General features: G+C 37.5%; 1 protein-coding gene across 2 annotated transcripts; it reads left to right on the forward strand.

Moving 5' to 3' along the window:
* Positions 1-44: 44 nt before the first annotated feature.
* Positions 45-12,226, forward strand: frs3 (fibroblast growth factor receptor substrate 3). Of its 2 annotated transcripts, none has more exons than XM_051896356.1 (8): positions 45-364; positions 2,629-2,753; positions 2,907-2,995; positions 3,148-3,334; positions 4,574-4,735; positions 5,017-5,138; positions 5,850-6,767; positions 7,443-12,226. In XM_051896356.1, exons 3-8 carry the CDS (start codon positions 2,930-2,932, stop codon positions 7,872-7,874), a joined length of 1,887 nt encoding a protein of 628 aa, XP_051752316.1. In that variant the 5' UTR covers positions 45-364; positions 2,629-2,753; positions 2,907-2,929; the 3' UTR covers positions 7,875-12,226. The 2 variants fall into 2 exon arrangements, with proteins under 2 accessions (XP_051752316.1, XP_051752317.1); XM_051896357.1 differs by lacking the exon at positions 45-364 and adding an exon at positions 395-791.
* Positions 12,227-13,775: the final 1,549 nt, after the last annotated feature.

Here is a 13,775-nt window from a genome sequence, read left to right on the forward strand (position 1 = left end):
GAGCTGCTGCCAACACGTCATCGTGTGATGCTCAAACACATTCACACCTCATCTTCTGGTCCTCCAGCATATTCTACCTTCTTGTCGCTCCAGCAGCCCTCGTTGTCTGCCTGAACTCTCACCCTGGTGGTCGGGAAATGTCAAAGAGAGGCCCGTGCCGCAGCAAGGGGGCGTTACGGGGAAAAAAACAATTGCCTTTATTGTTATATTTTCACGCAATTCGCTTTTTCTTAGTCTTACCACTAGAATAAGCATCAAAACGACCACCACGCCGACCGACAAGTGCGATGGTGTAGCATCCGCCGTGGACTGCTGTTCGCATCCTTCATCTGTCTCGTCTCGTATTGCAATCATTGCCAAACATGTGAGTAGCAACCGCAGCTGAATTGTTCTGCAGTAGCCTAAACGTGTTTTGATGCTGCTGGTACAGCGCGAGCTCTATCGCATCCTGCTCTCATTCATCTCATTAGTTTGCGTGAATATGATGTGTTTGATACACAATAGTTACTAGCATCCAGCTGCAAACGGTTAGTGGTAGTGTAACACTAACGTGGATACAAAGGCTGGAACATAGCGAGCCATCTCCGTGAACGCCGCAAGTGTTGCTTTTACTGGTTCGACTTCTACTTTGCTTTTCTGTCTTAGCATTAAAAAGCTAGTCCTGCAGATTTGTGCAGCAGTTCTACGGGTTTTACGACTGATTCTTGGCGGTGATGTGCTACAAGACGTTCAAGTTGCATCTGTTTGTCACTAAGTGTCTATTCGGAAGACCTGCTGCACGAGATCTGGATGTAAGATTCTGGTTTATTGCATAAACTATAGACAAAAACACAATTTTCCAGGTGCAAAACGCGTTTGGTCCTGCATGACAGACCTTAGAGAATCAAATGTGGATTTCAGGTTCGACTGCTGTGTGAGGCACGAGACATTGTGTGGCCTGATGTTATGAACTGACATGCTCATATTGATAGCCACTGATTTATCAATATCCAAAAAGAGATAAAATATTAAATACATTATCTCCAAGCCTACCTTTAATGTATTGCACACTTTCCAATTTCTGTGGACTGTACATGGCGCTAATACTGTGTATGTTAGTTTGGGGATATGTGGAAAGCAACTTTATGACTGGGCCTTCATGTGCATGACAAACTTTATTAATAAATTGCACATGAATTCATCTGAAGGGCCTGGCCCACATTTAAAATGCTACCATCTTCCACCATTAACCTTTTCACATTTAATCTAAAGCAGTTATGCCATTTGAAATGCTCAAGATGCTATATTGATCAGTGTGAGCACTGTATTATTAATTTTGAGTCATGTTAATGTTGATTTTAATATTAGACATAAATCAGGCAACATATATAATTATACAATTCATTTTATTTTAGCATTATATAGTAGTTATTCGATAATTTTTGTAATATGGAATTGGATTTGAGTTTACATTTTTGTGGAAGCCATTGTTATAAAACTACTGCTATTTTAATATTAGACACCACATTAATTTACATGAAACACAGTTGCCGTTTTATTAAAGTTTTTTTCTATTTTCACGGTAGTTCATGGTTTTTAAACGAGCATGCAGAGAATCAGAGCAAAAAGTTAGTTTTTTTGCATGTTTCAGGTATTCATTTCTAAATGATTTACATTTATTTGAATGTGTAGTATCATTTCAGAGCAAAAAGTATTAGTTTATTTATTGGTTTTATCCATACATTATGAGAATTTCTGATGTGGTCCAGCATGTTCTTGAATTGTAGATCCACATAAATTTCAATTAACATGATTTTTTTTGATTAACTGCTGTGTTGATGAACTAAACTTGTGCTACTTGTTACTTGCAGAAATTGTTCTTTGCTCTTTAATTGATGGACACATATTTACAGTCTTATAGTGTTTAATTTTAAGTGATGAACAAATGTAGTCAATGTCTGTGTTATGAACTTTAAACAAATGCACTTTATTCTTGCATATTTTAAGAACAACAAACATGTTTACTGATATTAATTTTGAGATTCAGTTCATGAATGGGTCTAAAATCATGTTTATAGGACTGAATTAGATAGTAGTTAGTGGTCATTCCACACTTAGAGAAAGCAATGACACCTGTTGGAATTTTTCCCATGGGTTTTAATATAATAATGCATTCTTGCAGTACCTTAAGTGCTTAAGCAGGGAAACACAGTAACACAGCAAAGCATAAATATGGTACTCTGTATTTGGGCTGTTTTCAAAATCTCAACTTACTTTTCTTGGTGGGATCACACTCAAAAGTTGCATTTTTACTGTGTTTCTACATGCCAGTATAATTTTTATGACATTAAATTGGATTGACAGAACTGTGTTTGAAGCCACCTGAAATACAAGTTGCGGTTATAAGTTATTAGACCATCTTTTTTGACGATCAGTGCACATAGGCTGAATGTGAAACTGTGAATTGCAAGCTGCTTTTCACTTGAGAATAAGATTCCCAGTACAAAGTAATTACATTTTATTTATCCAGTGGGAGTCAGAGACAGAGAAACTTCATTCCCTGTGTCTTAATCACAGTAGTTCTTGAAAAAGAGGACAGTATACTCAGAGGATTGTACGTCAAGTCTTTTCTTTTTCTCTGCTTCATAGGAGAAATGAAACATTTGTGCACTGGGCCTGGATGCTCTTACCAGCACACCCCACTTCCGCCATGACACCCAGCAGAGGATTCTGGGATTGACGCAAGCATCACTCCCACTGATGGCCTGGACCAGGTGAGCATGTAAAAGTGTACTTTTTGTCTTCAGTCATCTGTTTATGCATTGCCTATTTATTTTACATAAATAAAACAATTATAAATGTCTTGCTTATTAATAGCTGTCTCCATATAGTTCTGGCATTAACTGACCCGTTTGTCCCTGTTTAAGGTTTCAGCTGGCCTGCTGAAGCTATGGGGAGCTGCTGGAGCTGTCTATACAGAGACGCTATCCAAGACAACCATCTCAACAAATTCAAGGTGCTTTTCACAAGATTTACACTTTCTGACAGAAACAAACCTTTAAAAAGTACTGTGGTGGTGAATATTTTAAGTGCAACATTTGAGAATAGCTGCTAGGTTCACCTAGTAGAGCATCAATTGGATCTGTGATAACTGGTTATGTTTGACAGGTGACTAATGTGGACGATGAGGGAAATGAGTTGGGCTCAGGAACCATGGAGCTCACACAGACAGAGCTCATTCTGCACACACGCAAACGTGACGCCATTCGGTGGCCATACCTTTGCCTGCGTCGATACGGTTACGATTCCAACCTCTTCTCTTTCGAGAGTGGCCGTCGTTGTCAGACAGGACAAGGTGAGATGATTCTTACTTCTACATCCTGCAGAGTTCAGCTCCAACCCTGATAAAAACTCACCTGTCTGAAGCTTTTAGTAACCCTTCAGACCTTGATTAGCTTGTTCAGGTGTGTTTGATTAGGGTTGAAGCAAAACTCTGCAGGACTGTGGGTCTCCAGGACCGACATTCGCCACCCCTGGTATATAGAGTGCATTAGTGACCGCCCACTTTTTTTAGTGGCGTTGGTTCCGGAAGAATTTTTTCCTCCAGACAGCCAGCTACAAGGTGAATCACAATGTTTGGTAACACTTTAGTATAGGAAACACATATTCACTATTAACTATGACTTTACTCTTAATAAACTAATAATTACTGCTTATTACTAGTTAGTAAGGTAGTTGTTAAGTTTAGGTATTGGGTAGGATTAAGGATGTAGAATAAGGTCATGTAGAAAAAGGCATTAATATGTGTTTAACAAGTAGCCAATATTCTAGTAATATGCAAGCTAATAAGCAACTAGTTAAAAGGCCCTAAAATAAAGTATTACCCAAAGTTTTATTTGAAGCAAAAAAGTATTTGAAAATCAAACAATAAGAAAAATGTACAAGACTGTGTACTCAATGGCTTTAATTTAAAGTTGTTGATTAAATCAATAGAAACAATATATTTTAGGTTTATTTAGGTTTTATTTAGGTTTATTGCAAAATATGCATATGTATACAAATATTTAAGTATTTTGACATCATTCGCAGGGCTTTATGGAAGCTCTTTTGGTGCGATTTGCGCGAATCTCTGATTGGTGGAATTGTTGTACAGCATTTTGGGTAATGTAGTTTTTCACCATTAATTCAGTTGTTAAACAATTATTTTAAAAATAAGTTGAAATAGCGTGTGCTGAAGCATATACCATTGATTAACAACCTCTGAGCTCACAGTAGGTCTATCTTGATCTATAATGGTTTGTATGTTATTGTTAAAAATCGATTTCCTTATTGAGAAAATGAATGAGTTTTTACTTCCGGAACCTGACTGTTGCACTCTGGTTGATTTGACTACTTAATTTAATGTGCATACTAGTGATATTAATTGTAGTTATTGTTAAATTAAGTTCAATTTAATGCTGTCATCCTAATTTAGGTGTTTTGTGTGCCAATATATTTTTGCGCCTTCCCCCATGAATAAAAGTGACACTCCTCCTATGCTTTTAATGTTTTTTTTCTTGCTATTTTCTTGAGTTATTCTTGTATGTTTTGACAGGGATCTTTGCATTCAAGTGCTCTCGTGCAGAAGAGATCTTCAACCTGCTGCAGGAGTTGATGCAATGTAACAGCATCAATGTGGTGGAAGAGCCCATGATCATGACCCGACCCGGGCATGCACCAGAAATGGACATGCCTCGAACTCCACAGACACCCAATAGTGAGCTGGAATATGTACACACTTAAACAAATAGGGTTTCATATGTACATATTTGTAAATTAATTCTGTCACATAAATGGTATTGCTTTTTAATGAGTAGAAAAAGCGCATGCACATTTAAACACCTAGCCACATGTATTTACATATTTTCCCACTCCATTCATTAAATGTTTCTCACAACTTTATTTTTATATCTCGCTCATATATCAACAGAACCTTTATAGGAGGGAGACCTAAATATCACGTGCTTATGTGTACTGTGCTTTGTTCTGTTTGTGTAGCCCCTGCGTTCCCGATGCAGGGTTTTCCTAATGGATACCCAGGATACCCAATCAGTGCAGACTCATCGCAGCCCTCTCTCACCAACGACCACAGACACAGCCTCATGGGACTGGATGACCAAGTGAGAACAAACACCTGCCTGTGCACACATACAGTAGTCACAAATAGTATTTGGATGCTCAAGCAACACTGCATTAGCCACAACATACCAAATCAATCAAATAATGCTAGACCTTTTCTATACTTCACCCAAAAATAAGAATTTTGTTATCATTTACTCACCCTCATGTCGTTCCATACCTGTATGACTTTCTTTGTCCTGTGGAACAAAAAGGAACATTTTTAAGGATGTTTACAATGCTTTAGTCTATTCAGTGAAAGTCATTGGGGTCCAAAACAACATTGGACCAACATGAGAATAAATGATGACAGAATAGTAATTTTTGGATGAACTAACACCTTAACCAATTCATCTCATAGTGATTTTAGTGGATGTTTTTAGCAGAGTAACCACAGATTCAAGTTCATCACATTTAAAACCACATAGCTTCTAACAAGTGAATTGTTTTTGCTTGAAAAGTGTGTTTGTGCTATTTAATTTTAAGTAAATGCCTCTTGATTTGATGTTGAGTTATTTAATACAGTGACATTCATGCATTTGTAAGTTTGGCTTAAATTTCTAAAAAATACTTTTGAAACCTTTGTACATTTGAATAATAATAAAACTTTTTCCAGGTGTTAAAATATCTATACTTTAACACTTAGCCCAGGCAATTAGTGTGCAGTAAGTCACTTATATAGCAACTAACAAACCTTTCTCGCTTGTTTTCAGACCCATACATATGTGAATACAGTGGGAATGGAAACTGACCTCTCGAGCCGCCACTGTGTCCACTCCCTGCCTGAAGTGCGGCCCACCACCTACCCAGAAACCTCAACTACCACCACCATACGTGGGGGCCCAGTCCCAGGCCAACCCAGCATGCATTGCTGCCCCATGGACGACCCTCACAAAGACCCTCAGGTCTTCCTCCAGCCTGGAGCCCAGGAGGTGAAGTTCATGTTGGGTCCGACCCCAGCACAGCGCCACCTGATGGAGAGAGACAGAGACCGCCACGTCACTCACCCGCTTCGAGCGCCAGACGGCAGCTCCGAAACAGAAGGAGAGGAGACCCCGTCCGTACACATGTGCAACACACACTCCTATCACCATTGCCATCATCTAATGCACCGACACCCGAGCATGGAGCCTTGCTCAGAAAGCCAGCTGACATATGAGAATATCAACGGACTCCGAGGGGCACGTAGGCAAAGGCTAAGTCCGAGCACTGTGTCCCAATCTCAGTCTTTGGGCTCCAGTAGCAGTAGCAGCACCACTGGTGATTCCCGCACACACACACATCCACATTCCCTCCCGCTGACGCACACACACGCTTCCTCACTGCCTCCGCAGGCATACGGCTGTGACCGGGGAATGGGGGTCGGTGGTCATCGACGCACCGCGTTGCTCAACTATGAGAACCTTCCATCGCTCCCCCCAGTTTGGGAATACCGTGCGCTTCAGCGTGAGGAAGAAGAAGATCAGGATGAAGATGAGGATGAGGACGAGTATGATGAGGAAGAGGAAGAAGAATATGATGAGTACGAGTATTCCGAAGGGCCCGCAACCCCAAACGGATATCATCAGGAGAGTGGCGGCGGCGGTGGGATTCATCGTGACGCTCTACAGAACTATGTCAACACTGAACAGGTGTGTAAACAAAAGCACAAGCAAATACATATTGTGAGAATATGCCAAATCTAATTACATATCAGAGAACTGTAAAATAGTGATTTCCAGGCATGGAAAGTCATGAAAATAGATACAAATTTTATATAATAAATGTATATTTATGGTCACACTTTAGTTTAGGGTCCAATTCTCACTATTAACTAACTATTAACTACAACTTTTGCCTCAATAAACTCCTAATTACTGCTTATTAATAGTAAGGTATTAAGTTTAGGTATTGGGTACGATTAAGGGATGTAGAATATGGTCATGTAAAAGGCATTAATATGTGCTTTATAAGTACAAATAACAGTCAATGTCCTAGTAATATGCATGCTAATAACACTGAAGATATATATATATATATATACACACACACTATAGAAATTTCCCTAACTTTTATATAATTAGTATTATTATTATTATTTTATATATAAAAAAGTGTACATAAGTGTACTCACTTATGCTGTGCACTGTATATACTTTTATAGTTATGCTCAGCTCTAACATAATTTAATTGGCTAGGTATTGCTTTTTGAGAGTTGAATCTGTATAAAATGAGTTTTTAAAAATCATAGAAAGTCATTAGTCAAAAAGTGTGGTAACCCTGTGACTAGTAACACTGAAATGTACTTGCATGCAAACTCTTAACAGCTTCAGCCTCCAACACGTCTTCGTCACGCTTGCCCTCCTCCTCACCCTCACCCACCTGAGAGGGCCAATCGGGTTTTCAACTTTGACTTCAGACGTCAGCGAGCGGGACGTGGCAGCACCACCTGCGAGCAGCATAGCCGTCACCCGCCTCCTCCTCCCTCTCGCCAGCTCAACTACATCCAGGTGGACCTGGAGGGTGAGCCCTCTGGTTGCTCGGGACACGGAGGAGGGGGTCCGGTACCACAGAGACCTCCTCCCCTCAAACGAGGCATGGCTGCCGCCGCAGCGGCTCCATCTTCCCGTCGTGGAGAATGCTACGCCGTGATTGACCTAAAGAAGACAGCAGCCATGTCCAACCTACAGAAGGCTCTCCCTCGGGATGACGGCACCTCACGGAAGACACGCCACAACAGCACCGACTTGCCTCTGTGAGAGGGGAAAAAAAGGGATACAGGTATGCCAGGAATAAAAATGAGGGAAAATGTTCAGGAGAGGGAAAAAATGAGGGAAAATGTTTGGTGGTATTTTCCTCCCACCATTATCGTAAAGCCTCTATTTTCTCATTTTCTACACTCATACCAACTGCTGCTTGATGAAATAGTAACTCTGTTGAGCCAAGCACTGAGCATTTTGTTTATTTTTTTTTTCTCACATTTTGCGTGGGAAGGTTGGGAGATGATAGTGAACTACTTATCACCGTGGTTTTTGGTTGCTGTCTGGCCTTTGGGCCAAAGAATTGGGTTCAGAAAAAAAAAAACTTGATTCAGGAAACTGTCTGCAGTGTTTCTAAGTTTCTAAGTGTCTTAATCCTTTATTTTAGTTGTTTTTATTTGTCATGTTTGTTGGTTATATAAAGGGATAATTCACCCAAAAATGAAAGACAGCAAGACAACTAGATAACTATAAAAAAATAATATATATTTTGAGTGATATCAGGATAAATAGATGATTTTTGGGTGAACTATTCTTTTACTTTTTTTAGTCAGCATCGTATTTTGACACTTGAGCAGAACAGACTTGAAACCACCACAAGTGTTTCATTATCACATGTAAGATAATACTATAATTATCAAAATGGATCAAGTTTTTAACTAACTGAATGCTCTTAATCATGATAAAGATACTCCAGCAGTCTCTCTCATGTTGTCTGTTTCAGTTCCCATATAGCTATGTGGTGGCTGCAACAAGGATGAAGAGAGTGAATTGTTCCGTTTTTGAACGCCTATTGAATCTCCTATCCTCAGGAATTGATTTGATCAATTCAGTTTGCACTTATCTTTCTTAAATTGTAACTGCCTCCCCTAATTTCATAATTGCCCACTAAGGCGTGGTAAAATAAAGTTTACCCAATTAAAAGTAATTATTCAGAATGTGATCCATAGCATCTTTATGGGTGGTTTTGAGATGGAGAATTCTGTTTTAAAGTGCTCTGTTTTGAGTGCTAAGATCCAGACTTCGGCCCAGCAAAACACTTTGAAAGGGAGGCAAATTCTGATCCAAAAATTGGCTTATTTTGTTCAGTATCTGCTCAAGCTTTAGCTATTAGCACCATTACCACTCCTTTTTTATTTTGCTATTTCTGTCTCTTTTGCCTATTTTTGTTTTTTACTCTCCCCAAAATTGAGTCCTTACTTAAGGGGCAAAAGAAGAGAGAAATATAAAGCATTCATTTGCATTGAAAAATAAATATTTTCAGTTATAAACAAACAATAGGGTATTTGTAGATAGTTCAAGTAGAAAGTAAGATACAATAAAAACGACTATTCTCACGTCCCCAAAGTGATAATATACAGTACCTGAGAGTGACAATTCTCTGTGAATCCAAGAGTGTATTTATGTACATCTATGTTTTGTAAAGCTACGTAAAGCACCATATGCATATTCAGAGGTAAGAATGTTAATTATTTTTTTATATCTTAAAAAAATATCATGCCAGGAATCATGAGGCAAAACATATTTATTTAATTTAGAATTATTTATCTAGCTCGCTGTCTGTCAATTTATTTATTAATTTATTTATTGTTTCGTATTTGAATTATTTGTACAAGTAGATAACATGTTGTTAGATTAGTCATTTTAGAGATACCAAAGGTGGTTTGGGAGACCACAGAATCTACCTTGGTATTATTTAATGTCTTTTTTAAACTGCAGTTTCATGTTGAATAATAACTGTATTTGAACATATTGTGCCAAAAATATAATGATATCACTGAACTATGTGCCATTGGTAAATGTTGAATTTTAGGGCTAACAATCAGCAACATGTGTAAAACATAAATGCAGCTGTTTCCTTACAATTACATCATGATCAGTTCAGGACTTTATAATGTTTTGTCTACAAGTACACTAAAAAACCCGACTTGTCAGTGTATTCCCAATGAATCCCATTGTCTTTATCCAAATTAGCTAAAAGAGATATTTTATAGTCTCTAACATTACTGCTGTTTTTCATTGGAATTTCATAAATCAACTATTTTTATAACACAGTTGGTGTTCTAAAATGGATATACATCTTTTTTTTTCTTTTTCAGTTTTAGCATTTGCTGTCTTATGGTTGTTAACACAGCCCTAAAAATGAATTTCTTTCTCACCAACAATACTGATGTAGCTATACATTTCTGAAGTTATGAAAATTTTGCTAGGGACCTCCAAGAGCTGAGGTTTTTATCTTACTTGCTGGGCATGGACGTAGACCCAGTTTTTCAAAATCTCACTGGCAGCCATATTGTTCTGAGCGCAGGGCTTTGTGGGCCTACTTATTGTACATTATTAGCAAAAAGTTGATCATAACAGATAACTTCGAAAAAATATATAATGTGAGATGAGCTGTACTTACGGAAACCATGTGCTGAACAACATCACGGTAGATTTAAATGTTCTGCGAGAAGCCATAATTGAAAGAAACTATTTTATGGGTCAGGTATCTTGTTTTTTAAGGAAAATGTTTAGAGTAATAAATGTGATTTATTTTTTTATCACCAAAATGTTTCAAATTTCAAACTATTTTAAAAAAAAATATGAAAAGAATTGATTTAAAGATTATATGCTACATCATTGTGATGTTTTTATTTCGAGAGCCTTGCAGTTCAATACAATATTGCTGCCAAATAAGAAATCCAAATAAAATCAACATATTACACTCACAATCACAATTACATAGACTTATGTACTTTAAGAATGCGATGATGAACTATTTGGACACTTTTAGACACTTTTCAGAGGATCAATCTAGTTTTTAACATCTATATTTTGGTATTGTGGTATGATAAACATTTTGCAATAACAGCTAATGGAGTCATATCAGAATTTGTTTGAGTTGTTCAAGAACATGTTCTGTGATACAAGTCACAGCTGTGTCTGTGTGCATTCAGAATGGACTGGATCAGCAGTGGGTTTACTGTCTTTCTCAGGCCTCATCTTGATAAACATGCGCTATATATGTGTATTTAAACCAGGCTTGAGGAAAAAAAATCTAGTCATCTTGTCTGTAGGTGTGGGATCATAGAAAACTTGATTGTGCCATAAGTGATTTTCGTCCACTCTTTTAAAATAACATGTAGCTATAGTGGAATTTTAAAGGTACAGTAGCACTACTAACTAGAATCCTGTGTTGACTTTGATTGCGTGGGGCCGCTTTGGAGTGTAAATGCTTGTTTTGTTGATTTGTTTTATGTTTTTATACCTTCCATACACATCATTAATTTCGTTCATTATCAGGGGAAATCAGCACTTGAGTTAAATGTTAGACCCAGGTTAACTGCACTGAAATTGTAATGGGGTGAGCAATCATCTGAAAGTACTGTAAATCCCTGTGTGAAATCATGATTTTTCAAAATTTACCAAGAAGTATAATCACTGAATGTGCTTATTGACCTAAATGGGAAATAGTTTAACCCTTTGTTTCCATGAAAACAACATTGAACCTCTTAGTTACGGAATACCACCGTTCATCGGGTGATCATAATTCAGTTTCTCATCTAAACCTGGGATGGTATTCCACTTGAAGAGGGTTTTGCAGTGACCTTATCGAATGACCTGTCCTACTGGCGGTAGACTTACATTGTCATAATAAAGCTTAGGCGAAGCTCAATGACTGTGATGTACTGTACATTAATGTGAATGTGTCTCAAATGTGTCAGAGTTAAAGAGAGAGAGAGAAAGAGAGCTGCCCATGCATGGACTCTGTACCGGAGACTGCATTTCTCAAGCTCCTCAAACTGTCTCGCTCTCAAACTGTCTCACTCTCTGTATGAATGTACCACACAGAGATGGACTTGTAAAATGCTCAGATGAGGTGATTTACACTCAATGTTTCTATCCTCCCTGATGAAAAGATGTGTTAATGTTAATGTTTCGTCTCAAGAATTCCGATTTCAATTCGATTTTTTGATTGTTTCTTTATATACAGTATTTACATTTTCTTGTAAGTATGTAATTCTGTGTATGTACATAACATATATGGGTATGCAGTTGCAGTCAGCTTCTCCTGTGTTCGTTTGTGTTGGCGCAACAGACACTATACTTTTGCCACAGCCATTTGTAGAAAGAGCAACGCCTTGACAGTCATTCCATTAGATGGACATTGCAGTCTCTATAAACAGATCGGAGATCTTCTATAGTCTGTTGATGTTGCAGTCGCAACCCTTCCCCATTCTTACAATGCAAAGCAGGCATGCCCCATGTTGAATGTTATTTTCAGTCATATAAACTTTTGAAGAGAAAGGCTTGTATAATAAAAATGAATGTGATTAAATGTAATGTCAACATTAAAACTGGAAATGTCATCAAGTGTTACAAGTTTGAATGTCTGAACAAAAACAAGATGGATAGCTCTTGAAAGAAACAGAAATTGTGAACATTGTGTACTGTACTTTGCCTTTGTCAGCTGTCTGCTTAGTCCACTAGATGGCAGCAAAGGCTACATGATAAGAGATCGTAAAAGAAGAAACAAAGAAATTTATGATTTTAAGATGTTCAAATCTGGTTTACACTTTGCACATAAACAGCTACCGAGGGAATGAAACAAGCAAGCGTTGCACTTTATTTTACAGTACGTGTGTTTACAGTGTACTTACCTAAGAAAGTACTGGTAATATAAGGTAACTACATGGGTTAAGGTTAGGTTTAGAGGTTCAGTACCTAGTTATTACCCAGTTATTGCAATTAGCCTACTAATAGTATGTACACAGGGAACAGGACTAAAATAAAATGCTACCAATATATATTCTAAAACAGAACATATGGTTTTTAACTCCTTTTATTAATAATAAACATATTAATTAAACATATCTGTTTATTATTAATCACCTGCACTTTTTAACAGCGCTGAGTAATTATTATTGTTTCTCATTGGGTTAGAATATAGAAAATATCAAGTAGGCCTACAGCTTTTGTATTTTACAGAAAATGTATTTTCTGTAAAAAGCTGTGCCTGATATTTTCTATATTATAGGGTAATAAAAGTGATTTATTTTATATTAACAAAACTTTAGAATTTAATACAAAGGTGATATATGCTCCTCTTGCTACACCATTGTGACCATTTTAAGAGCCTTGCAGTTCAATACAATATTGCCAAATAGTAAAGCCAAATAAAATAGTAGGAGGTGTTGCAGAAACGTCACTTTTATCCAACGTATAGGCTAGCTTTTTCTTTAAAAAAAAAGAAAAAAAAAAGTAGCTTTACATTGTAATTGTACGTGCCAGGTATTGTGGTTTCATAGAAGCTTCGTTAACATCAGTTTGGTTTGCCATGGTTTATCTGAATTTGTGTTCAGGATACCTTCTAGCTCTCTCGTTTGTCTAACTCTGAAATATATCCGACCAAGGCTGTTTCTTGTGACATTTCTGTCTTTTAAATTAGTTGTTGTTAGCAACTAAATGACAGTGATACTCTTCATTTCAAGGTAGGCCTACGTGTCAGGTATGTATTGTGGTTTCATATAATCATAACATTAGTTTGGTTTGCCATGGTTTATCCTAATTTGTGTTCATAATCATTAAATGAATCATAATACCTGACCGTTATAATTAAATGAGTTTATACATTATTCTCTCTCGTTTATCTAACTCTGAAATAATATCCGACCAATGCTATTTCTTGTGACTTTTCTCTCTTTTAAATTAGTTGTTGGCAGCAACTAGGAAACGACGGTGATCCTCATCATTTAAATAGAGTACCTCAGGGATGACGTGTTTTTGTATGCCAACCCGGAAGTTAGCGGCGCACGGGTTCCCTCGATCGAAAGCCCATGCATTTTTCCCATAGACTTTTGGAAAATCGCAAAAAAATAAGCTCTGTGTTTAACAAAGGGTTATGACACTTACACGTTG

The sequence above is a fragment of the Ctenopharyngodon idella genome, chromosome 6, assembly GCF_019924925.1.
Source record: "Ctenopharyngodon idella isolate HZGC_01 chromosome 6, HZGC01, whole genome shotgun sequence".
NCBI lineage: Eukaryota > Metazoa > Chordata > Actinopteri > Cypriniformes > Xenocyprididae > Ctenopharyngodon > Ctenopharyngodon idella.

Bases quoted from the DNA above. Each gene is read 5' to 3' on its own strand.
- frs3 (XM_051896356.1), top strand. From the start codon at position 2,930: ATGGGGAGCTGCTGGAGCTGTCTATACAGAGACGCTATCCAAGACAAC. The intron at 4,736-5,016 runs GTGAGCTGGAAT...CTGTTTGTGTAG, and splicing joins AACTCCACAGACACCCAATA to CCCCTGCGTTCCCGATGCAG. The intron at 5,139-5,849 runs GTGAGAACAAAC...GCTTGTTTTCAG, and splicing joins TCATGGGACTGGATGACCAA to ACCCATACATATGTGAATAC.